The sequence below is a fragment of the Ambystoma mexicanum genome, chromosome 1p (assembly GCF_040938575.1).
Source record: "Ambystoma mexicanum isolate Mex_15411 chromosome 1p, UKY_AmexF1_1, whole genome shotgun sequence".
Taxonomy (NCBI): Eukaryota; Metazoa; Chordata; class Amphibia; order Caudata; family Ambystomatidae; genus Ambystoma; species Ambystoma mexicanum.
Genome location: NC_090921.1, coordinates 117,194,592 through 117,219,804, shown reverse-complemented (window position 1 = coordinate 117,219,804; position 25,213 = coordinate 117,194,592). Strand labels below are relative to the sequence as shown.

At 44.4% G+C, this 25,213-nt stretch overlaps 1 protein-coding gene across 5 annotated transcripts in view; it reads left to right on the top strand.

Annotated features, from left to right (window-relative positions):
- LOC138566887 (phospholipid scramblase 3-like) overlaps window positions 1-25,213 on the top strand; it is a 300,635-nt gene that overhangs the window by 169,615 nt on the left and 105,807 nt on the right. Inside the window, exon 9 of one of the 5 annotated variants that reach the window (XM_069644643.1) lies at window positions 7,227-13,594. The exons of the other annotated variants lie outside the window; for them this stretch is intronic. Coding sequence (XP_069500744.1) covers window positions 7,227-7,286 — 60 coding nt within the window. The 3' untranslated portion in view covers window positions 7,287-13,594. Of the gene's footprint in view, window positions 1-7,226; window positions 13,595-25,213 lie in introns of those variants that run through there. 5 annotated transcript variants of the gene reach the window in all.

Genomic DNA, 25,213 nt, shown 5'->3' with positions numbered 1-25,213 from the left:
CTGGTAGTCTGGTGCAGTTCCTTGCTGCCTGATCACTGTTGCAGTTTGTGCAAACGTGTTTGTACCAGCATTCTTTACCCCAGGATCATTGGTTCTTTCCAAAATTCCTGCATGGAATGTTGGCTTTTGAACTGTTTTTTTTTTATGCCTTTGGGTATTAGACTTAGCCACCCATGGCTGGTTCTTACGAAAGGGCTGTTCCCCCCCCCCCCCTTTTTATGTTTCTCATTATCGTTCTTTCTGGGACCTGTGTTTTTGGTATTTTTGGAGGGGTTCTGCGAGGCCTCTTCCTCCACTTGGGGCTCAGCATTTAACATGTGCAAATCATTTTGGATCTCATCGCATTCTATGGCTGGCCTCTCTGACATGCTTCTCCTAAATCTGATGTCGTATGCTAGCCAGGTCTTCCCTTTCTGGGCGACTTTGACCTCTCTTATTTTATCCATGTTAGCCCATATCTTTCTGCCATCATGGGGAAATTTCTCCTCGTAGATTGTTGCCAAGATGGCGAAAGCTTGAAGCCAGTTGTCCCAGTTCTGTTCTACCTGGGCGTTTCGGGATATGGCTTTCTCTTCTATCTTTTTGGGGTCCCTAAAAGCATCTTTCCCTTTGCGTTGGGCTTCTATTAATGAAAAGATCTCTATGAATTCCTTGGCCCATATGGCTTCTTTGATTGTGGTGTCAATATTCCATGCTAGGCATATTTTATATCTATTCAGTATTTCAATCTGAAAAGATTTCATTTTTAAATCTAATTGGGCATTGCAGATCATTGCTATGTCTGTTGGGTTGCTGTTGCTCTGCCCCGTCAGTCCTACTGTGACTGTATTGGGGTTGCCCATGCTTTTAAAGAGCTTGTTGGGTCTGCCGTGGTTGCCATCGGTGCAACTGTTGGGGAAGCTGTTGGCATTGCTGGAACATGTGGCAGTGATGTGGCTGGTGCTGCTATTGTTTGGATTGTTGTTGGTGTGGGGGGGTTCACCACTATGTTAGGATCTAAAGGTATGTTGTGGTTCGTGGGCCCCTGTTCCCCTGTTTGAGGTAGTTGTTTCTCCCTCATTTCCCGTAATAACTGTTGCATTTCTGACATGTTCTCGCACAATTTCGTCAGTTTTTTGTTACCTTTTCTGGGGCCATCTGTCACTATCTGTCTCTTTGCTGGTGTAGTGACATCATCTTGGATGGGTGGCATGGTTATCCCTTTCCTTGGCAGGCCGTACATATTCTCCCTCACCCAAGCCCAACCGTAGTGTTCTGCTGCCTCTATGGCTGCCAGTAGGTGGGGGGATTTAGGTTTTTGTGCTGGTGTGCTGGAGTCCCGTGCTTTCCGTTTGGGACCCATGTTATCTTTCAGTTTTACAAAAGTAGCGGGCGCCCCTCTCTCGGAAGAACAGACATGATAACCTGTTCAGTGGTTATTAACCACTTGAGAGTTCGCAGCCACTGCTTTTACTCACTGTGCCTTTCACAGATGGGAAATATCCATTTGCATATCAGTCTTTGTCCTGCCCAGGGGCAGTCCAGCACCGAAATACAATGGCAATTCCAATCTGAACGAGAGTACCACCAGCAACCCCATACACGTGTTTCACCCTTGTTGGGGATCATCAGTGAGGTGAAGCTGATGCCTCTCTAAGTCCAGCACCGAAATACAATGGCAATTCCAATCTGAACGAGAGTACCACCAGCAACCCCATACACGTGTTTCACCCTTGTTGGGGATCATCAGTGAGGTGAAGCTGATGCCTCTCTAAGCACAGTGAGAGGGAGACCACGTCTGGTTGCCCCAGGAGACCTAGGGTTACCAATCCCAGGTTCCTTAAAAAATAGTTTTACAAAGGTAGCGGGCGCCCCTCTCTCGCAAGAACAGGCTAAAGAATTTCGGTGTATTTCGGTGCTGGACTGCCCCTGGGCAGGACAAAGACTGATATGCAAATGGATATTTCCCATCTGTGAAAGGCACAGTGAGCAAAAGCAGTGGCTGCGAACTCTCAAGTGGTTAATAACCACTGAACAGGTTATCATGTCTGTTCTTCCGAGAGAGGGGCGCCCGCTACCTTTGTAAAACTATTTTTTAAGGAACCTGGGATTGGTAACCCTAGGTCTCCTGGGGGCAACCAGACGTGGTCTCCCTCTCACTGTGCTTAGAGAGGCATCAGCTTCACCTCACTGATGATCCCCAACAAGGGTGAAACACGTGTATGGGGTTGCTGGTGGTACTCTCGTTCAGATTGGAATTGCCATTGTATTTCGGTGCTGGACTGCCCCTGGGCAGGACAAAGACTGATATGCAAATGGATATTTCCCATCTGTGAAAGGCACAGTGAGTAAAAGCAGTGGCTGCGAACTCTCAAGTGGTTAATAACCACTGAACAGGTTATCATGTCTGTTCTTGCGAGAGAGGGGCGCCCGCTACCTTTGTAAAACCATGTTATCTTTCAACCTGTTTCGATTAGAAAGAAGACATATTTTCTTTAAAAAGGCTGTGTCTTGGCCCCAGTAAGGTTTTGAAAATGTGTCAGCAGTCTCTGCATGGAGGACAAAATGTTGCGCTCCTTGTTACTGCTCAATTGTATCAGTTATCATGTACATTTCTCTTATTGCGTGCCCAAGACTGTTGTTTCCCGTGCTGGGAAAATGACCAATGTTGTCGAAACTAAATTCGCTTTAGTTTAGTAGAAATGCATGTATCTGCATACAATGTATGTGGTCTGCCCAAAAAATACCTCTCTGGTGATGTTATAAAGTTCTTTAGCCTTAAAGATTGTGATTTCCCAAGCTGCGCTTTCCCTGCAGTTATTGTACTTGATTTGTGCAAAATTCTATGCAAAATGGACAGACAGCGCATGCCCCGCGTCTGCCGGGGGAGCGGCTGACTGCGGATGTTTACTTTTGCCTACTCGCGTAGAAAAACAAAGTTTCCAATGCGCTGTTCAGCGCCCGGCGTGGCAGCATACCTTGAAATAAAAACGTGCTCTTGAAGACACTGCCTACGCCGGGCCGGACTGCAGGCTTTCCTGCACTTGCTCAGGTAATTGGACTCTTGCTTACTTTGTGATTCTTCCCAGGCGCCTTTGGTTGTTTATTCAGTGTTCGCCGCTCGATCGTTGCGCTGAGTTGAAAAGTGCAATGTTGAAAGGGAAAAACAAAAGACGCCGCAAATTGCAACAAACTTTTAAGAGTTTGGGCTAAAGAAGCAAAGGTTTGGAAGGCACTGAGTAAACAGTGCACCTCCTGTGTGTTTGGGTCCCCGTTCAGGATACACAAACTGTTCGTGTTTTCTCAGAGAATGCTGCTCTGTATTTATAAGACCCATGGGAGCCCGGGGTCTTTGATATGTATAGTAGTGGGGGCTGTTATGTTTCAGCTCCCAGCCAGATAGCCGACAATCTGGCCTCCCCGGGGGGGCAGGTCTTTGACCCTGATCCCTGCCTGCCTCTTGGTTTCCTTAGGTGCTTAGCACCTTGCTGCATGAAGGAAGGGTGAGGTGATTGCTCACACCTCACCCTTCCTCAGCATTGTGTTGCACAGTCTGCGTGTCTCTTCGACTTGGGGGGGAGGAGAGGAGCCGAGAGGGGGAGAGGTTGAGCTGCCCCTCTCCAGGCCTGCTGATGGTAACAGCAGTTACCCTGCCTCGCTTTGTGCGGCACTGCAGCATTGCCCAGCATTTGGAGTCGGACCACTAGCCAAGCAGAGGTGCGTAAATATGGGAAAACCGAGTGATTAGAATGGTGTACAGCATAAATGTGACATCTGGTATGCATACGCACAGCCAGTTCAGAGCAATAGAGTTTATATAGATAGTAATGTACTAAGCTCATGCATTCACTACAGATGTATATTTCATGACTGATGCACTAACACGTGGCCCCAAGGCCTCAAGTAGCTATGCATTCATTATAGATACATATAGCATTACTTAAGTGCCAATGCAAGGCATCAAAAGCGATGCAGTCAGTGCACACATATACACCCTTTTTAAGTGCTTCAAACAAACTTATTTATTAGTTAGATACATATATTAAGGTCTGATTTATGTAGAAAAGCCAAGCATGCAAATAAAGCCATATTTTCTTTTACATTTAGCAAATAAAGATTATTTTGCAAACTTGCTGACTCAGTTAATAAAAACCCAGATTGTAAAAAGTCCCTACTCTAATCTCTTGGACCAATTAGGCAAAGCAATATGGAACATAAGTATCTAGATAGATAAAGAAAAGGTCAAGGTTACAATTAGTACAGAGACAATTGTTATCACATCACTTAACAGCAGACAGGACACTAGACTAATGTCAAGTGTGTGAGGTAATAGAAGACCGAACACGGACCCAGTTAATGCAGGAACGTTTTTATCAAATTAAGATAACCAACAGGTGAACAGGACACTGGAATAGGGTCAGGAGGCTGATGAGCTAATATAAGACCCAATTATGCAGGGGCACTTTTTTTATAAACCAACATGACCACTAGGTAAACGAGGGTGAGGCATTGCAGATTACTTTTAATGACCTCCAAAAATAGTAAATAAAGGGGCCACAAGATCAGGTTAGGAGAGCATCCTCAGAAGAACCCAAGAAGGAAGAGGTGCCGCCCCACAGCCAGCCAGGCAAGCAAACCAGAGAAGAACCCTAGCAGTTCCGAAGGAAGCTGAAACACCCAAGTCAGCAACAGAAGACATGGTATGAGCAAGCTAAGCCAAACATAAGAATTCACTTCTTGTTGAATTATCTTCTTAGAAGCACACATGTGCTGTTCAAATTAAATTAATAAATAACATTATTCAAAGAGGTAGCAGGAAAGCCTTTTAAGAATTCCGAGGGCGAAATACAAATAGGTATTGTTGCCATTTTGAGAGTTCCTAGTGAGAAACCCAAGTTAGCATTATTAGTATGTTTAGTATTTTGAGAGTTCTTAATGAAAAACACATTGAAGCATCATTAGCATGTTTAGTATTTTGATTTACTAGAGATAAACACAAGGGAGTATTATTCGCATTTTGTGAGTTCCTAGTGAAAAACACAAGGGAACATTCTAATCTGACAACTGGGTATTCTTGCCTCGTTCACAGCGGAGACCATTTAGTGAGCTAAAAAGGATACATTTGTTGTGAATAATATGCACCTGTAAATGTCAGAGACGCGACTGGCATCTTTTCCCAGCATTACAGGGAAAGCCTGAAAGGGAAGCATGGCATAATATGTAAAGAATGCGAAATAGACACACATCAAACTCCTAGAATCACAACAGAAAAAATGGTGCCGGGATGGCTATAGATGGAGAGGGAGATCGGGCGCCCCTATTTGTTGGATAATGTTTACTCTCTCAAAAGAAGGACATGTGGATGTAGAGGCTTGCCTTCAACTCTGGCTTCGCTTTCCTGGTGGCGTTACTTTCCTGGTTTGAGGAAAATTAACTGGGTTGGTGAGTAAACTATGAGGCCCCCTTATGGCTTAATCCGGAAATTCAGGTTGATAATCGAACATTGCATTGGCGGATTTGTATTCTGAAAGGGGGTCTGAAAATTGGTGATGTTTTCAGGAATGAAAAAGTTATGAGTTTACGGCATTGCGACACAAGTTTAATTTAGGGTTGCGGGTACTTGGTAGATACAGAATACTCAAGCGGTTGTTGATACGCAGATTAGGCTTGTTACAATCTCTGCTTGAGAAGAGGCTGTGTTTATGTACTATTTTTGACATTCCACCCCATATGGTTTTGATCTTCCTAACACTTCCTATCACCAGTGCGTGTTGAGCAGTGGAATAAGTTGCGTCGGATGTGGGAGGCAGAGTTGCAATGCGAGCTCTCAGCTGATCAATGGGAATTTGTATTGAGAGCTGGGTATAAAGCAAAGTTAGACCTACACTTGAGGTTGATTCATCAGAAGGTAGTAGAGCACTTATACTGGACACCTGTACCAATGCACAAATTAGGGCTGATAGGTGATGATATATGCTGGGGTTGTGGCTCGGAAGTGGGTACTTTGTTACATATGATGTGAGAATGTGTGAGGGTACGTGATTACTGGAAAAAAGTTTTGGATGGGATAGATTAGATTATGGGTATGTCATTTCCATGTTAGCCGTTACCAGTACTAATACTATCAAAGAATGGTAGATGTGCAATAGTACGGGGAAATAGGTGCCGGATAGTTAAGTCATTGGTGATGGCAGTCAAAGAAACAATGAAAGTCGGGAAGACGCGGAAAAAGCTTCAGATGGAGGATTGGATATGTGAGTTGAAGGTTTTATCTAGTTTTGAGAAGGTGTTGTTTGGTAGGAAGGACATGACAGATATCTTGAAATGTAGGCTTCCTTTAATGAGTTGTACAGTTGAATTTAGAGAATGGATATGTGAACGAAAGATGGTTAAAATTAATGATGGGTGGGTGAATTGAGGCATATGTGTGTGAAGTGTCTTTTTGTGTTTGTCTTTTCTGGGGGACAAGTTATATATAATTGCAATTTGTTTATTACTTAGTTGACAATTTCTAAATGCACATGAATTTTCAGTTAGGATTTTATATGCTGTTTATTAATTATGGTTCATATTCTATAATTACTTGTTATGTTTTTGAAAAATGAAATAAATATATATATTTTTTACATTTTGTTTGTAATGCTAGCTAAATAATGAATACAGATGTAGCGACTAGCGTACTGTTAATAGCACTATATACAAAATGTGAATGCAAATGTAAGCAGTAGCATAAAATGTCCTTACAATTATAAAATACAGTTGTATTCATCTATATTTGTCATGCTAAATAAGAATTATGCCGAATGTGGAAAAAAACAAAAAAAATATTTTTTTTTATTGGCAGCTGGATAAAGCAAAATTTTACGTTTAGGAATGTAAGACTTTTTCTCTGAGCAGAGTTCCCTCCCAGATAAGTCAAGCAGACATATTGAAAAATAGGAAGCATTTTTGCTTTTTAAGAGATTTCATCATCCTAGCCTTTGAATGAGAGTTATTCTTCCTCGAGAGCAAGAGGTCGAAATCACCAAAAGTGGAATTCACGTCAATTTTAATGGACAGTCCAACGAGCAGGACATTGTAGAATGAGCTAGCCAAGGCAATGGAGAATGGGTCGACTATGTTGATGGTGAATGAGGGAATGCCAGTGATAGCCACCATGCTGAGGGGAAGACATCGTCATAGTGTTGAGCTTTGAGTTATTTCCTATCACCATCCTTCTCACCATTCACTTTCTTACTCTCTCCCAGGATCAGGCCATTTACCAGGAAAGAGAGAGGATGATGCGGGCCAGAACAAGCAGTGATTAGACTTCAGTCTTGCCCAAGCTCGGATCACCAGAAGAGAACAGAGAAGATTATGATCTAATGTGACCTTCATAATGGTGGTGACTGCCACCAACTCTTACTTTTCAGACACCACCTTTCACGCCGCTTTACAGTCGCAACTTTCTGACGCAAGTGTCTGATGAAGAGCTTTGTTCCTGTTTGTCTGGGGAACAAGGTGGCAAACAAAGACATAGTGGGAGGTAGTTGCGGAAGTCTGGGCTGAATGTGTCCATCCTACACAATGGCTTCATTTGTATGTAGGGCCTGAGGGTGTCACACTGCTTCCTGGCTGAAAGATTATGCTTCTGAAGAATGATTACACTTCTGAGGAATTGACCATCTTCTACCCGCCGGCCCCCTGCGTCCTTAAGGAGAACGGATTTCTTCCAGTAGGGCATAGTGCGATATCTGTGACTGCTGATGCATGTCAATATAACAGCCCTGAACCTGCCTTGAGCATTCCTGTAGACATATACCTGTCACTGCTCCTATGCATACATGGGTAATCTCATCTGTGCTCCTGTATGCATGAAAGAGCTTCTACATGCTCCAGTATTCCTATGAGGGCTATCTCCAGTGCCCTATGGAAGCCTCTATAAAGCTCATACACATAACGCGAATCTAGTCATCAGGGGCTCCTGTTTACAGTAATACTGTCACCCTACAGTTCCTGCAAAGGCAAGTGACTAATGCACAACACAGGCGTTTCTCTGTACTTCTAACACATTTGATGCTTGCCAAAGGTTCCCTGAAACATGGACTGTTTTTGTGTTCATATATATACACACACATCTGAAGGCTTCGCTCCACCTTCATATACAGGCACCATTATACGGCCTGTCTTTGGTCATCTTAGGGCACCCCCACATGAACTCTGCTCTATGCACACCTAGGTCTTCCAGAGCTCTCACACACATGCAAGGTCTTTCTAAGTGTCCTGCCCTGGTGCAGTATCTAGCCAGTATGCATTTACACATGGATTCCCTATGTCACATTTGTGTAAGTGAGCCATTCTTGCATACAAATCCGTCCAGCACACTTATACACATAGTAGGTGTTTCTTTGTTGAGACATGTGCATACAGGATCTCTCCTGCAAGTATACATCTGCACGCATAAAATAAGTATTTCCACCTTTCTTATACACATACCTAAGGTCTCTCCAGAAGGGGTGTTGTGCATATATATATATTTATGTATACATGCACAACACATAAGAGGGCTATCCAGCATTATTTTATACGTATACATAATGGGGCGCCCGTTTCCTAGGGGGCATAGTTCATGGAAATCGTAAAAGCTTTGAGCAATGCTTTTACGCCTTCCATTAATATTACCCCCCATTTCCACTCGTGTGCATGGTGAAGAGGAGGCGTGGAACGCAACTTGCGTTTCCGCTGCTTCCTTCTTCTCTGCCATACAAAGGCTCCAGCATCTGCGCCAGCATTCATTTCGATGCCTGTTCAAATGCTGTAGATACCTAGTAAGTCCATCTGCTTTATGCACAAGCATAAAGCAGGAAATCTTCATAGGGATCCTTTGAACACGCCCCCTGACATGCAGTGCTCACAAAGAAGGCAGTGTTTACTCACTTTGCACTGTGGAGTGCAAATGTGAAGGGCAAAAGGTGGCGTACATGCTTGTACGCCACCTTTTGCCCTTGACATTTGCACCCCACAGTGCAAATAATACAATTTTGGCAGCGGGGAGCCACCTACATTACAGTGTAAATGTAACCGATCCCAGCCGTCAATTACGTGTTTATAGAAAATGACCCCCAATGTCTTTCCACTTTCCAGAATGTGCATAGACAAGGTCACTCTCTCCCTCTTTGAGGACCTACCGGTGCTTCTGGATGTATTTACCAAATTTCTGCTGACATACAAAACATGTTCTCTGATCCGCAGGTACTTATTACAACATTACCTGCTCATATGCAAGTATCCTTTTCTGTGCATTCTCTGCTCGTCTACTAGCGGTCTTTACCACAATCAATAACCCTGTATAAACTCTTTTCTGTGCTGTCAAAGGAATTTACCACTATCACTGATCATGTACATTGTCTTTTCTGTGCTCTCAAAGGTATTTACCAAAATCACTGATTCTTTACTGGGTCTTTTCTGGGACCCCCAGATGTATTTACCACCATCAATCATGTTCAAGGCCTTCTGTGCTGTCAAAGATATGTACCGCAGTCACTGATAATGTGCAAGATGTGCAAGGTCTTATAATGATTGCTCATATGCAAGGCATTTTCTGTGAAGGTGTCCATGGTCTTTGTTCCACCACAAGTAGCCTTTTTGGTGCTCCTTTACAAGTGGTATTACCTATGCTGATAGAAATATTTTAATACTAGAATTATGTTCTGTGTTCAATATGTTTATACCACATTATTTGATCTTGTACAAGCAGAGCTATTTATCACACTCTGCTCATATACAAGGTATATTCTGTGCTGCTAGAGATGTTCACCAAATGCTAAGTGCCTGTACAAGTGTCCTCTTCAGAGCCCCTAGAGTTGTACCACCTGGCTTCTTCCTGGTATAAAACGGGTCTACTCTGTGCTTCGAGTTATTTGACACAATCCCTGCCCATAATCTATTTTTATTCTGTGCTCAAGACATCATTCAACATAAAACACCACGGACGTTCATGCATTTAAACGTGCACTCATGCCCCATTTCCTATACCTTGAACGGGGTACCCAACCGCTTTAAAAATCACCCCCCCCGCACCTCTCCTTGAAACCACTGTCCCTACCATCTCTCTGTGCAGTCTGTCATCTCCCTTACATTTACCTGTCTTGTTTTGTCCCTAGTACATGCTATGTTAACCTCCCATCATAAGCTGGTGATGTTCTCTTTGCCACTTTGTACGACTCTTGGTCATGGGACTTCCCTGTCTCCTGTAAGTCACGCTGTAAGAGGTTCTGACTGAAGCGCCATGTCCTCAATCAATACAAGTAGAAGTTCTCTTCTCATACTTGAGGAGTTTTCAATTCTCTTCACTGCACCCGCTGCTCCTGGAAGAGGTATTTTCTGTGCTATTAGATAGCTTCATCACATACTCTGCTCATATGCAAAGTCTCTTCTGTGCTACACAGTGAAGAAAGCAGAGATACAGGGAAGCGAGTAGGTACCGGGAGAGGAGGAGGGCAGGCAATTTGCCAGTAAGAGATATACAAGCCACCAGTCGGGGAAATGGGAGCAGAGTGCAGTTTCATATTTGGTGGCGAGTGGAAGGTATAAGCCTCTGAAATGATGTTATGGCTACATCGGAGTCAGTCAGATGTTGGGTTTCCTAAGGAAAGTTTTGGTGAAACTTCACTTTTTGCCACTCTGCATATCCCCACGGGTGTTACCATAATTGGAAGAATCAGCGCAAACTCCCACAATTTACCAGGACTGGAGGCAGCATCAGTGCCAACCCTCTTAATAACTGCCAGCACTGGAGGAATTGGTTCCAATTTTCCCATGGTTTACCAGCACTGGGGATATCATCAGATGCCCCTAAGAGGCAACCAGCACTGGGGATATCATCAGATGCCCCTAAGAGGTAACCAGCACTGGGGGTATCATCAGATGCCCCTAAGAGGTAACCAGCACTGGGGATATCATCAGATGCCCCTAAGAGGTAACCAGCACTGGGGGTATCATCAGATGCCCCTAAGAGGTAACCAGCACTGGGGGTATTATCAGATGCCCCTAAGAGGTAACCGGCACTGGGGATATCATCAGATGCCCCTAAGAGGTAACCAGCACTGGGGATATCATCAGCTGCCCCTAAGAGGTAACCAGCACTGGGGATAGCTGCACCTGAGGGGTTACCAGCAGTGGAGGCTTCTGTACCAACCCTCAGAAGGGTTACCAGCACCAGTGGCATCAGTGCCCTCCTCCCAAGGGTTGCTAGGACTGGGATGACCCCTGCTCACTTGGCTAGGCGTGACCACCGCCGTAGGGATGACCACCCTCCCTCTCCAGTGGAGGAGGTTCCTGCACCAGGTTCAGAGGAGAACGTCCAGTTCTTACTGGGATTTCTCCCTCTCTATTTAGTAGATAGGCTGTTAAAGTGTGTCAATCCTGGAATTGGATTTACAGGCTTATCTATATCCTTAATTATCTTGTGCCAAAACTACAACCGTGACAAATCAGCCATATGTACAACCTGCTGATTCAAATCCTATAATGTCCTCCTTGTAACTCAGTCTTACTTTTTAAATGACTGCTTCGTTTGCTGGACATAGAAGACCGAATTTGCTATAGCTCCCACTGGCAGCCGATCAATGAAAAGCAAGAGTTAATCTCTTGACTTTCCCTTGGTAAAATCTAGACTCTGGGGTCTCTTAGCAGACTTCCTTGGTGATTGCAGGTTTTGGGTGTGGGTATGTGGTTACAGGACTAATGAAGCACAACATTCACTCCAGGGGTATTCTGATGCTACTAAAGCATGTTGCTAAAGCGAGGGAAGCTATGAAAAAGCTCCCTGTGGAACACCAAATGGTCATGAATGAGTTAAGTTTAGACGGTAGGGAGATTCAAGAATCGGCCACCCCATCTGGCCACGTGGAAACCAAAACCTGGCCTGTCAAAACTGATCAGAGTCCTGCCCATCACATGAAAAAAGAATTTTGTCTGAAGAAATGGCAGACTGAGATAAGTGCCTTGTGAAAAAGGCAAAGTCCCTTCAAAGCTGTCCTATCTTAAATGGGTGAAGCATGAAGGGAGCACAGGGCTGGCATGATATGGTCCCTTCGACACACACAGCAGAATTCAGGCAGCTGCATTTGGGATCCACTGCAATCCGTGTAGGGACGTTGAAGTGAGTCCAACATATGCATAATTAAATCCAATTTGATAGAAATACAAATATATATATATATATATATATGTATATATATATATATATATTTGTATTTCTATGTATATATATATATATATATATATTATACAAATCAAGAAAACAACATAATTGTCCAAAATGACAAAAAGAAGCCAAGAGACTTGCCTAATCTGTTGTGTAAAAGCAGAAAGAATCACTGTGCTTGCCCAAGTTATGCACCTGGTTGGCCACAGACGGGCAATCACCTCAAGGAACTGTAACTAGGAAAGCTTGTTTCACAGGAATGAATCTGAAAAAGACTTATCTTGGGTTTATCGCAATGTAATACCTCCATTTTGAAGGGATCAAATTTAAGGCTGTTGTCACTTATCAATAGCCACATCCCCTCCATGCAGCTGCAAAAAAGATCCAGGGTTGCCCCCAAATCATCACCCAAATAGGGGTTGATTTGGGTGACGTCAGCATACATGCATACAGTGAGTCCATGGGAATTGGTTTTGCTATTGGTACTTCTAAAGTGCATAATACTAGGCACCGGGCAGACGTCTGCATCTTGGCGCAGATGGAAAAAAGAAGAGAACAAGAAAAGCATCACTGTCAATAGCCCCGAGATGGGCTGCAGTGATTTGAGTTTTTAATTTGTTTCAGAAAACAATCAAGAAACTCAATGAGGGAAGTTGTAATGGGAGATTATTCCAGAGCGGGGTAACAAGAACAGAGAAACTTCTTGTCGCCTCTGGTTGAGCAACAGGTGCAGGGGAGTGAATAAGAAATGTTGATCAGTAGACCAGAGAGGACGTGGGACCAGATAAGGCTTGATTCTAGGAGATCAATAATTGGGGGTCAAGCCGTGAATGCACATAAAAAGGAGCCATAAGTATTATTGTTCTTATATGAACCAAAGTGGTCTGTGGTCCCAAACACAGATTAAAATAAAGGCGGACTCCATGAGGGACCCCACAGGAACTGACTCAAAGGGATGAATAGCCACAGTTTGTGTGTGGCTTGATAAAAACTAATATGCAGATGGTTCATTTATTTTCAGCCTTACTATTTCAAAATCCCACTACCATGCTATCTTGAGACATTGGTGGTCACCCCAAGGCCCCCGTGTCTGGGGGACCTCATGCCAATTTGAGTCTCATATATTTTTCTTCCCATGAGATTGTTACCTTATCAGGGATCCAGGAATTATGAATGAAAGAATTTCTACACTTTATAAAACTATATGTAGATCAACTTCGGATCACAACGGGCACATGGACAAACCAACCCAATTTAATATGGCAAACAGTGTTCACTGCATGGCTCCATCCACCCTTTCCACGTCCTATGCTACTTTTTTTTAGCACTGCTTCTCTCGTTTCCATATCTACTGTGTAAATTGTTTGTTGTTTATCATGTCAAGAGCTGCGGTTTTGTCTTGCACTAATAAAGATTTGTATTGATGTATTCAATGTCACTAGAGTGAGTTCCTTCATGACTCTGTGTCTACAAATGCTTAAATGTAATCAGGCTGTGTGAATAACCAATCAGCAGCTATGCAATCCCTTGCTTTGTATAAATCTATGTATGTTTAGACAGGGCTGAGGAAGAAGATCTCATGCAGTGACTAACAGAGTTTATGGTGACCCCATTTTCTCATGGGGCGGTTGTCACATAGGGCACCTGGGATGACAGAGTGGCAAGATAAAGTGCTGTTAGTTCACTCATTGTATTTGGGGGTTATATACTGGGAATTCCTCACAAGAAATTATGATAATAATCAGGGTGGTCTTCTCTGAATAATTCTCTACCACTGGGCGACGTTTTCCAGGTCTTCTGAGTCTGTAAAGTTCTCTGGAGAATGCCACACCTTCCCCCCTCTTCTGGGGATATAGGCTCAAAGGGTCCCGACTGTGTTATTGGTTCTACTTTAGATGCAGGCTTTCTAGGGTCCTGCACCTCTGGAGTAACTATGGCTCCAGGTCTGGTGAGCAGACAAGTCAATGGTTGTAGCCAAGGGGAGGTGGGAGCCTCTCCCCCTCTTATTCTCTCCCGACTACCTTCCCTAGTCTGCGTCTGCTTTCAACCGTTATGTTCTCTTTGACCCATCTCACTCTTCCTCTACAATTCTGCACTGGTGCCAGACTTAATTTCCTCAGCATCAGAAAAATAAGACATCTTCTCTTCAACACTGCTAAGCCCTTAATCTTCTCATTGGTACTCTCTCAAAAAGACTACTCCGCCAGTGTACTCTATGGTCTTCCCAACTATGCTTTTTCACCTCTCAAAAAAGCCCTCATCTTTGCTGTCTGTACACTCTTAAAGCTTCCTCACTTTCTCACCACCTCCCCTGCCTGTCGTCCGTTAGGCTGATTTTGAGACAGAGGACAAAGTATAAACTCATTCTCCTCTTTAAAGCTATACACAGACTTGCTCCACCTTACATAACGGCCCATTTCACTCCCTACTCTCCCCCCTCGCTCCCTGCGCTCAACCTTGGCTCACCTCCTTGCCACCTCTTGTTCCCCTTGCACTCCCTCTCTTTTTCACTCTTCCTGTCCTCAATCCCTTACTCTGGAATGCTCTACGTCTCCACACTAATCTTTACTTAAATCTAACCTCATACCTCTCCTCCTTTGGAAGAACCACTTGCATAGCATTCTATGCAACCACATCTCCCTGTTCTCCTCGCCCTCTACCTCTCTAAGACAACCCTACAACACTTTTCCCTCACCCGTCATCCTAAAACGTAGCATTTCCTCCACTATCCCGTTCCTATATCATGCTCTACTGTCCTCGTCCCTGGTTCATGTTTCTACATCCCCTGCATCATCTGGTCTTACATCCACATCCTATTACCCACTGTTAAGGACACTGGTGGTCCGCTCTGTAAGTCTATGTTAAAACGTTTTGTAAGCCTTGTTTTCCCTGAGGTTTTCAGTACATAAATAGAGAGGAGTCATTGGGGAGGGCTTAGTGTTCCTTGGACTTATTCTCACTCACCACGTTGAACTGGCTGCAACCTTCTTGTTCCTTTTCCCACCATCTCGTCTTCCTTGAGCCCGCCTGTTGCACTGGGGTGTTCTTGTTCTGGGTGACTGTCTTCTTCACTCTTGTATAATCGCTGCTTTCCTCCCACCACTGTCTGCCTCTGTTATAACTGCTTCTGTATCACTCCTGTGTTCTAATTTCCACACATTTCTCCAGCATTAGATCTTTCATAGGAAGACAAGGTTGAGGTGTGCCGTAATTATGAGGTTCTGGGATTAACAAAAATTCCAAACCAGAACAAAATCCAGTGAGTTAAACCTTGAAGAATAATTGAAGAAGGGTTGCAGCACGCGTGAGGGACTAGCAGCTACCTCAAAACTGCTGGTTAATTGGAAAAGTAGACTCAACAGTGTCACCTCTAAGTCGTTGCGCAGCCCTAGTTAAGGTTGAAGGAACACATTTGAACTGTGTTTATTACAGATAAACAAGCACAGTGTTGCAAGTAATTGAGTCCAATAAGTTCATCAGCCAAAATGCTAGTTAGAACAAATTTTATGTATAAGTGCATAAAACAGAACTGCCGACACGTGTTTCGACCCTGAACAACGGGTCTTTTTCAAGGCAAAACTGTAATGGTAAGAAACACAAGTATGTATATAGTGATATTACATAATATCATGAAGTCATGTTAAAAGAAGATAATTGTGAAATTAAGTTGTAGGGAATACAAAATTAATCAGAGAGAGGAAGGGATGGGGGCCAGCAACCATCGGAAAAAAGCAAAACAAAATGCAAATAAGCATTGTGTCATAATGATACACATAGAATCAAAACAGTGAATGTGATCAAAATTGTATGTAAATAAAATAGATAAATTAGGTTTGTTACCATGAGTAGTAGAACATTCATTGGTCAGAATCCCAGATGGAAGATCCATATAATTGAAACCATAGATGGAAAACAAAAAATACGAAAGACAACATGAGCTAAGTCCCTTTTGAACAATCATGTAGTGCATTGAAACACTAATTGTGCCAAAAATGGTTGCACGACGCATGTTACATATGTCGTCTCTCTGATGCAAAGAGGAGGAGTGTTGTGCCAGGATCCAAACAGTTCATCCCTTAAACATCTAATAGACTGCCATATAGTGAACAAGGAATCATTGTTTTGTGACTGCCCCATGCCACCCAGTAGTGATGAGGGTGCATTGATTGGTAAATAAAAGCAAAAAATATGCGGATCGATCTAAATTTGCATGCACAGAGCTCATCATGAAAAGATACTCGGCTCTGGTGGTATATATGCTACAATTGCTGAAAAAGATGGTAAACAAAAAGAAGTTTGTGTGTGTGCGCATGAAATGCATATTAATAAGTAACATATAGCAACAACAAGTATGTTGGTAATAATATAGAAAATACCTTATCAGTCAATGTTACTTGTGAAAGGTAGTTGGGAAAATTCCCGACCAAGATTTGGATACTGCGATTGAAAAAATGAAAGTAAAAACAGAGCGTCAGACTTCGAATATACGGGTTGACTCTAATGTCACTTGAGTTGTAATGTATTTAAGTATGCTAAAAGAATATATTTCTCCATACCTGTAGAATAATGGGGATAGATCCCGGGTCGCGTGTTGCCGATAATACGGAAGAGCTTCAATAAGCGGTTTGTTGCTTCCACGTATATGAGGAAAGGATCTAAAAGCGCGTCACGTGACGAGTCATGCGCATGCAATCGGTCCGTTGCATTGTGGTAAACGGTGGCCATGAGTGAACTGAATAGTTACACTCAATACTTATTTGTGCCTCGTATATGATTGAAGAAACTGATAATGCGCTGAGGCTAAATTATAAAGGCAATACTATATTGGATCACATTAGTAAAAATAAAAATAATAGTGTGTATATTGCCATGGATATGTTTGTTAGTGCCTCATATGCGGATGTGTAAAATGATAATATAGTAATGCCGAATTGTAATCATAATAAAATTATTAATCACGATGATATTAATGTATATATTGTCATAAATATGAAGGAGCAAGCGAAATATTAAAGAAAGCACATTAGGAGTGTGCTGTTAGTATCTGGGGTGTCCCTGGGTTTTAAGGGACAACTACGAACTATACTTACTATAATTACATTCAAGACTGGATGAACAGTTGAATACTGGCACAAACCCTTGACAGAAATTGTGTGTTAGTACTTGTCCGTGTGTAATCAAAAACATGTAAACAAAATGAAAAGCGATTAAGCCATTACTGTCCACACAAAATGAGAATCCATAGTGAAATATGGAAAATAGTACTGCCATTATTAGGAAATATGTACCAACATTAGCAGAATATATTAGAGAAATACATTAAGTTCTGTGTCCGTGTTAAGTCCAAGACTGGTACTGCGGAGCTTGGCAATGGTCCGTGCCTCAAGCTGTCGTAGAAGCAGTTGGCGATCTCCACCTCTCGGATGAGAGTGTGCTTGAATTAGCCCAATAAACTTGAGATAATTTACTGAGTCCATTTGGTGATGTAGCTGCCAATGCGAAGCAAGTGGCAATTTAGGATCTTGGCTCTTCAAATGCGCAAAATGTTCACGAATACGTACTCTCAACTCTCTAATAGTAGAGCCCACATAAACCTTTTGGCAAATACATAAAATGGCATACACCACATATTTAGATCTGCAATTAATGAAATTAGTAATATGCATTGTCAAACCTTGGTGGCAACTGAAAACATTTTGATTCAAAGTGAATTTGCAAAAATTGCATGACCCACACTTAAAAAAACCCATTGGTTTAGGTGAAAGCCATGTCAGAGGTTGTGCATGAGCAGGTTTCGGTTGTAGGAACGAGGGACAAAGTTGATTACGCAAAGTTTTATTATGAGTAAAAATGATTTTGGGTGTCATGGAGACGTATGGCTGCAAATCAGGATCGAGTCTCGGGAGATACCAGTGCTTATGCAGCAGTTAGTAAAGCATGTTGTGATCTTGTGAGTATTTAGTGATAAACTGGACATTGTCAGATCGATGACTGGTGGTTTCTTTATTAGTAACCAAGGTCGAATCTCGGGTTATTAGGTTGATACGATTAAATCCTTGATTGATACATTGATTGGTATAACCTCGTTCAGAGAACCTCTGCCTGTCCGCCTGATCATATCACATTCCTGTTTGAAAGCCATGTCTGTACTGCAATTACATTGAGCACGATAAAATTCCCCAAACGGGATGTTCGAGATAACAGTTTTTTTATGACAGCTGGAGGCATGAAACATGGCATTGTCATGATCCCTGCTTCCAAGGGGTCAGGACTTGCCCCACGACCTTGGAAGCAGGCCCATGACTCTGATCCCAGGAACCAGCCAGTCCCTATAGGGACCCTCTGGACCTTGTCCTGGCGCCAGTGGCGCCAGGCTCATGATGGTGACTGGTCCCGGCACAGGAAGCGCCGGGCTCATATTAGATAAGAGTGCTTGGTGGACCTACCTGTAGCAGACCATGCTGCTTACTTACCAGCTAACTGGTCTCCTGATCCTTCTCTGCCTGGAACTACTTTTACTGTCTGGGTGGAGCAGGAGCCACTCCCTGGAAGCAGAACACAGGAACTCTTCTAGAAATCTGGAACTCTTTTCTTACCTGGGTGGGGCCGTGGAAGGAGACGCCTAAGCACTACAGAAGGCTATTTAAACCACACCCGATTGGTTTCACGTGCTTCGCGTTATTCTGCATCTGCAGCAGGACGCTCACCGTGTCAGCTCCAGGAAACCTCCAGCTCCAGATCCTGTGAACACGAAATAACCTGCTGGAATCCAATCTTCAGTCTTCTTCAGTCTTCTGCAGCTCCTGCAAAACAAAGGCACAGGTTAGGCAAAAGTAAAGACAGCAAATCTACTTACCTAATCCAACGGCAGCATCCAAGGCGCCTTTTTCTGCCTTTCTCTTCCGGCATCCGACATCTGCAAAGAGAAAGAACATCGGTCAGTAATATTCAACTACAAGTTCTGCTTACCTGTGTTACGCCTGTTCCAACTCAGCTCGCGCTGCATTCCGGCACCTGCAAGGCAAGATACATCGGTTAGTAACGCTTAGTTACAAGACTGCTTACCCGTCGCTTTCAATCTGTTCGCGCTGCACATCAGCACCTGCATAGACAAAAGAGACATTACGGAGCATTCTCCAGCGCTAGTGCAGTCTTTCTACTTACGTGTGCCATTAGAAGGATAATCTTCATCGTCGTCCCAGCATCTGAAAAAGGAAAGACATAGACTTTACAGACTTAAGACTTTTAAAGGAGAAGAGAACAATGCAAAAGGAACTTTAATACTTACAAGGCACGCTCGTGCATTAACGGCGTCTTCGCTCTCAGCAAATCCTCTGCTATCAAGAGGCAGAGCTCGCATCCAGTGAAGTAACTGGATCCAGCGCCCCTGCACAAGACGCAGGATGGAGAGCCCGGCATTTACCTATATAAGGTAAGCGCAATATCAACCCAGTTCCACGGGGAAAGAAAGGGCGAGAGGGGCTAGGAACTTTCCGAATCTTCCAAACACTAATACCTTGGTTTACCCTTGCAGACATCTCACTCTTCAACTTAAACTGTCGGTGGGAAGGGGGCCCAGTCCGGGAGCAAAGCGAACCCTGCGCCTAACACTGAAGACAGTATCATCGCCAGATCAAGACCGGCGCCTCCGGGGGAACCAGGTGAGCGTTACAGAACGCGAAGCCCTACCACAAAATTCCCGCCCAGGCGCAATGGAAACCTCAGACACAGACCAGTTGGCCCAATTACTAGGGGAGTTGAGGGCGGAAGTACACGCTGCACGTCAGGAAACAAATGCCCTAAGGAGGGAGTTAGTGGTCTCCAAAGAGCGAACAGACGATTTGGCTAGACAATTGCTGCAAGCCCAAGCTGGACAAATTCCTCTACCAACCCCAAGTGGGGGCCACGCTCCTCCAGCTTCCTCGAATCCAGTACAAATCAATCTACCAGGAAATATACCTTTGGCTCCGCCCGAACGCTTTTCAGGTGATTCAAAAAGGTTTGCTGTGTTCTTCAATCAATGTCGCTTGCACTTTTTGTGCAGACCCGCCGCTTTTCCAACGGACCAGGCTAAAGTGGCCTTCGTGCTCTCTTATCTCAGTGGCAGTGCCGCAGATTGGTCCGTTCCTTTAGTGTCTCAAGATGACCCCATTCTCCATAACTTCCAGGACTTCCAAGCCAGTATGGAGAAACTGTTCGCAAGGCACTATCAGGGACAGGCCTTGGACAATGAACTTCTTTCGCTACGACAGGGCAATCAAGATCTTCTGACTTATATTGCATCATTTAACAGACTAGTGGTGGAAACCAGATGGCCGGAGGATAAGAGGATCACACTGTTTTACAGAGGTCTGCGTGGGGAATTAAAAGACGTTCTGGCTCAAGTGGTAAACCCTCCACAAGACTGTTCCGAATATATAGATCTGGTAGTGCAATTGGATCATCGACTTCAGAATCGGAAAGCCGATCGATCCAGATTTGAAACCCGACTTTTCAAGGCCACAAAGTTCTACGAAAGGAACTGATTCCGTGGAACCCATGCAAATAGGGGGTGTAAAAGGACCTTTAACCCAAAAGGAGAGGGAAAGGAGGAGACAACTGCAATTATGCCTCTATTGCGGAAACTCAGGGCACTTTCTTCGAGATTGTCGAGTGAAGCCCAAGAAGAAGATAGTAGGGGCGTCTGATAAAGGTACCGAGAATGCTGAGCCGGGAAACGACCTCGCCCGGCAAGTGTAGAGGTCCGCTTGCCGAGCGTTAAAACCAGTTCTTTGACCTCGCATTTCATCATGCCCATGGTCCTCGTGAGTCCTGAACAACCTAATCGTATGCATGCCATTAAAGCATACATTGACAGTGGCGCAATCGGGAATTACTTGGACTGTGAGCTGGCCGCCAGGATGAATCTGTCTCTTTGTCCAAAGACGGTGAAAGACGTCATTACCACCGTGGATGGGACGGAAATAGCTTCCGGACCCGTAACTCACACCACCATGGAAGTAACGTTAGTAAGCCAAGATGGACATCAAGAGAAGATCGTGTTTGATGTGATCAAGGCCCCTCAGTTTCAAGTCATCTTGGGAGTTCCTTGGTTGGAGAAACACAATCCTCAAATTGATTGGCGAGCAAAGACAATACGGTTTCCAGAATGCGCTTCTACCTGCTACCCTCAGCTCTCCACCAAACTAGCTGCAACTGTTTCTGAGAGTCCGCAACTGCCTCCTGAATACCAGGAATTCCAAGATGTCTTTCGGAAAGACCAAGCTAATTCTTTGCCTCCTCACCGATCATACGACTGTCAGATAGACCTGATTCCCGGATCCACTCCTCCGTGCAGTCGGATTTATGCCCTTACTGAACCTGAAAATCTCCACCTAAGGCAATATTTGGACCAGTACCTGGCTAACGGATTCATCCGTCCTTCGAAGTCCCCGGCCTCCTCAGCTCTGTTATTCGTGCCAAAAAAGGAGGGAGACCTAAGAACGTGTATAGACTACCGTGCCCTGAACCAGATTACAATTAAGAACAGGTATCCATTGCCATTGATCCCAGAACTACTTGACCAAGTCAAAAACGCCTGCATATATACTAAGTTAGACCTCAGAGGAGCCTACCATTTGGTGCGAATAAAGGAGGGCGATGAATGGAAGACGGCCTTTCGTACCAAGTATGGACTGTTCGAGTATCAAGTGATGCCCTTCGGGTTGTGTAACGCACCGGCCGCATTCCAGTTCTTTATGAATGACGTGCTCCGTGAACTCATTGATGTGTGTGTAGTTGTATACATTGACGACATTCTGGTTTATTCGTCCTCTGAGGCAGAACACCGAAAACATGTAACCGCAGTACTGGAGAGGCTCCGCAAACACGAACTTTTTGCAAAATTAGAGAAGTGCGTCTTTCATGTTACGGAGGTTGAATTTCTGGGATTTATTTTGTCACCTAACAGAGTTCACATGGACTCGAGGAAAGTAGATGCAATAATCAAGTGGCCCTCACCATCATCTGTAAAAGGGGTTCAAAGTATGTTGGGCTTTGCCAACTTCTATCGCAGGTTTATTCCAGACTTTTCTCGGATAGTCCAACCCATTACAGCTCTCCTCAGAAAAAACAAACGTTTTGAATGGTCTACCGAGGCAGAACAAGCCTTTCAGGAGCTAAAGACTAAATTTACCTCAGCCCCGATTTTAAAACATCCCCGCCCGGAACTACCTTACATCGTCGAGACCGATGCCTCCAGCCTTGCTATGGGAGCAGTGCTTTCACAAAGAGATCCAGAAACCAACCAGTTGCACCCCGTAGCGTTTTGGTCTCGTAAATTATCAGCCCCAGAAATCAATTACACCATTACCGACAAGGAACTGTTGGCTATTAAGTCCGCCTTTAAGGCCTGGCGGCATTATCTCTTAGGAGCCCGACACACAGTCACTGTCATTACTGACCATCGTAATTTACAGTATCTTAAATCAGCCAAAGCTCAATCCTCCAGACAACTTCGCTGGGCATTATTTTTTGCCGAATTTGATTTTATAATCACCTACCGACCAGGCAATAAGAATGGTAAAGCGGATGCCCTCTCTCGAATCGGAGTAGAGGAACACATGGTTAACCCTGAGCTCGTACCTATTATTCCTGAACAAAGAATCCTGGGTTTGATCAGCATGCAATCCATTGAAGAAATTGAAACCCAGGTGAAACAACTTGTAACTCCAACGGACATACAAAAATGGCAGCTTCGGGGGGAAGACTTCACAGTAAAGAACGACTTATTATACTTCAAGGAACGACTTTATCTACCCTGTACCAGCTTACAAAATCAAGTCATCTCTTGTTATCACGACTCCTTAATGGAAGGACACCCGGGTATGGCCAAGACCTCGGAAAAGGTCAAGCGTCACTTTTGGTGGCCATCTTGGAGAAAAGACATCAGAAACTTTGTCATGTCCTGTGGAGTGTGCGCCCAGAACAAGAGTCCTAAGGAAAAACCAGCAGGCCTCTTACAACCACTTGAAATCCCACCTCATCCCTGGCATACCCTTTCCATGGACTTTATCACCGACTTACCTCCCTGCTCCGGATACAATACAATCCTGGTAATCGTAGACTTATTTTCAAAAATGGCACATTTCATCCCACTAAAGGGGTTACCGTCAGCAGCAATCCTGGCTCGAGAATTTCTTGAAAACATCGTTCGGTTGCACGGCTTTCCTTCAGTTTTAATCTCAGACAGAGGAAGTCAATTCATCTCCCACTTCTGGCGGAGTTGCTGTCGGTTGGCTCAAATTGATGTGAGGCTTTCCACCAGTCACCACCCACAAACCGATGGTCAGACCGAAAGGACCAATCAGACTTTGGAACAGTACCTACGCTGCATGCTGCAACAGACAGGAGGAACTTGGAAGGACATCCTTTGGATAGCCGAGTACGCTTACAATAACTCAGTCCACTCTGGAACCGGAAAGACCCCGTTTTTTCTTTTGTATGGTAATCATCCTCGAACCTCTAACCTGGATCCACCTCAGGATCTTGGAACACCAGCAGTTGACCACCTACATTCAACCATCACCCAAGCCTTCAAGGAAGCTACTAGCCACCTTCAAAGGGCCAAGGAACAATACAAGAAAGGAGCAGATCAACATTGAAAGGAAGCCCCTCAATACCAAATTGGAGATCAAGTCTGGTTATCTACCAAATATTTACCCCTAAAGGGACCACGCACCTTTAACCCAAGATACCTGGGACCCTACTCTGTTACTGCCATAATAAATCCAGTAGCGGTCAAGTTGGATTTACCCCCTCGCATGAAAATGCACCCAGTCTTCCATGTTTCACTACTAAAACCCGTTCAACCGGAAACCCGATTGACTAAATCTCCTGAACCTATCCTAGTTGACGGAGAACTTGAGTTTGAAATCAAAAATATCCTGGATTCCAAGATCTCCAAATCAAAACTACACTACCTGATTGACTGGAAAGGCTACGGCCCCCAAGAAAGATCTTGGGAACCTGCAGAACATGTACACGCACCCCGACTAATCAAGAAATTTCATCGGACATTTCCTAACAAACCAAGACCTCCGGAGAAGTCAACCTTGGGAGGGGCCTTGAGGGGGGGTGCTGTCATGATCCCTGCTTCCAAGGGGTCAGGACTTGCCCCACGACCTTGGAAGCAGGCCCATGACTCTGATCCCAGGAACCAGCCAGTCCCTACAGGGACCCTCTGGACCTTGTCCTGGCGCCAGTGGCGCCAGGCTCATGATGGTGACTGGTCCCGGCACAGGAAGCACCGGGCTCATATTAGATAAGAGTGCTTGGTGGACCTACCTGTAGCAGACCATGCTGCTTACTTACCAGCTAACTGGTCTCCTGATCCTTCTCTGCCTGGAACTACTTTTACTGTCTGGGTGGAGCAGGAGCCACTCCCTGGAAGCAGAACACAGGAACTCTTCTAGAAATCTGGAACTCTTTTCTTACCTGGGTGGGGCCGTGGAAGGAGACGCCTAAGCACTACAGAAGGCTATTTAAACCACACCCGATTGGTTTCACGTGCTTCGCGTTATTCTGCATCTGCAGCAGGACGCTCACCGTGTCAGCTCCAGGAAACCTCCAGCTCCAGATCCTGTGAACACGAAATAACCTGCTGGAATCCAATCTTCAGTCTTCTTCAGTCTTCTGCAGCTCCTGCAAAACAAAGGCACAGGTTAGGCAAAAGTAAAGACAGCAAATCTACTTACCTAATCCAACGGCAGCATCCAAGGCGCCTTTTTCTGCCTTTCTCTTCCGGCATCCGACATCTGCAAAGAGAAAGAACATCGGTCAGTAATATTCAACTACAAGTTCTGTTTACCTGTGTTACGCCTGTTCCAACTCAGCTCGCGCTGCATTCCGGCACCTGCAAGGCAAGATACATCGGTTAGTAACGCTTAGTTACAAGACTGCTTACCCGTCGCTTTCAATCTGTTCGCGCTGCACATCAGCACCTGCATAGACAAAAGAGACATTACGGAGCATTCTCCAGCGCTAGTGCAGTCTTTCTACTTACGTGTG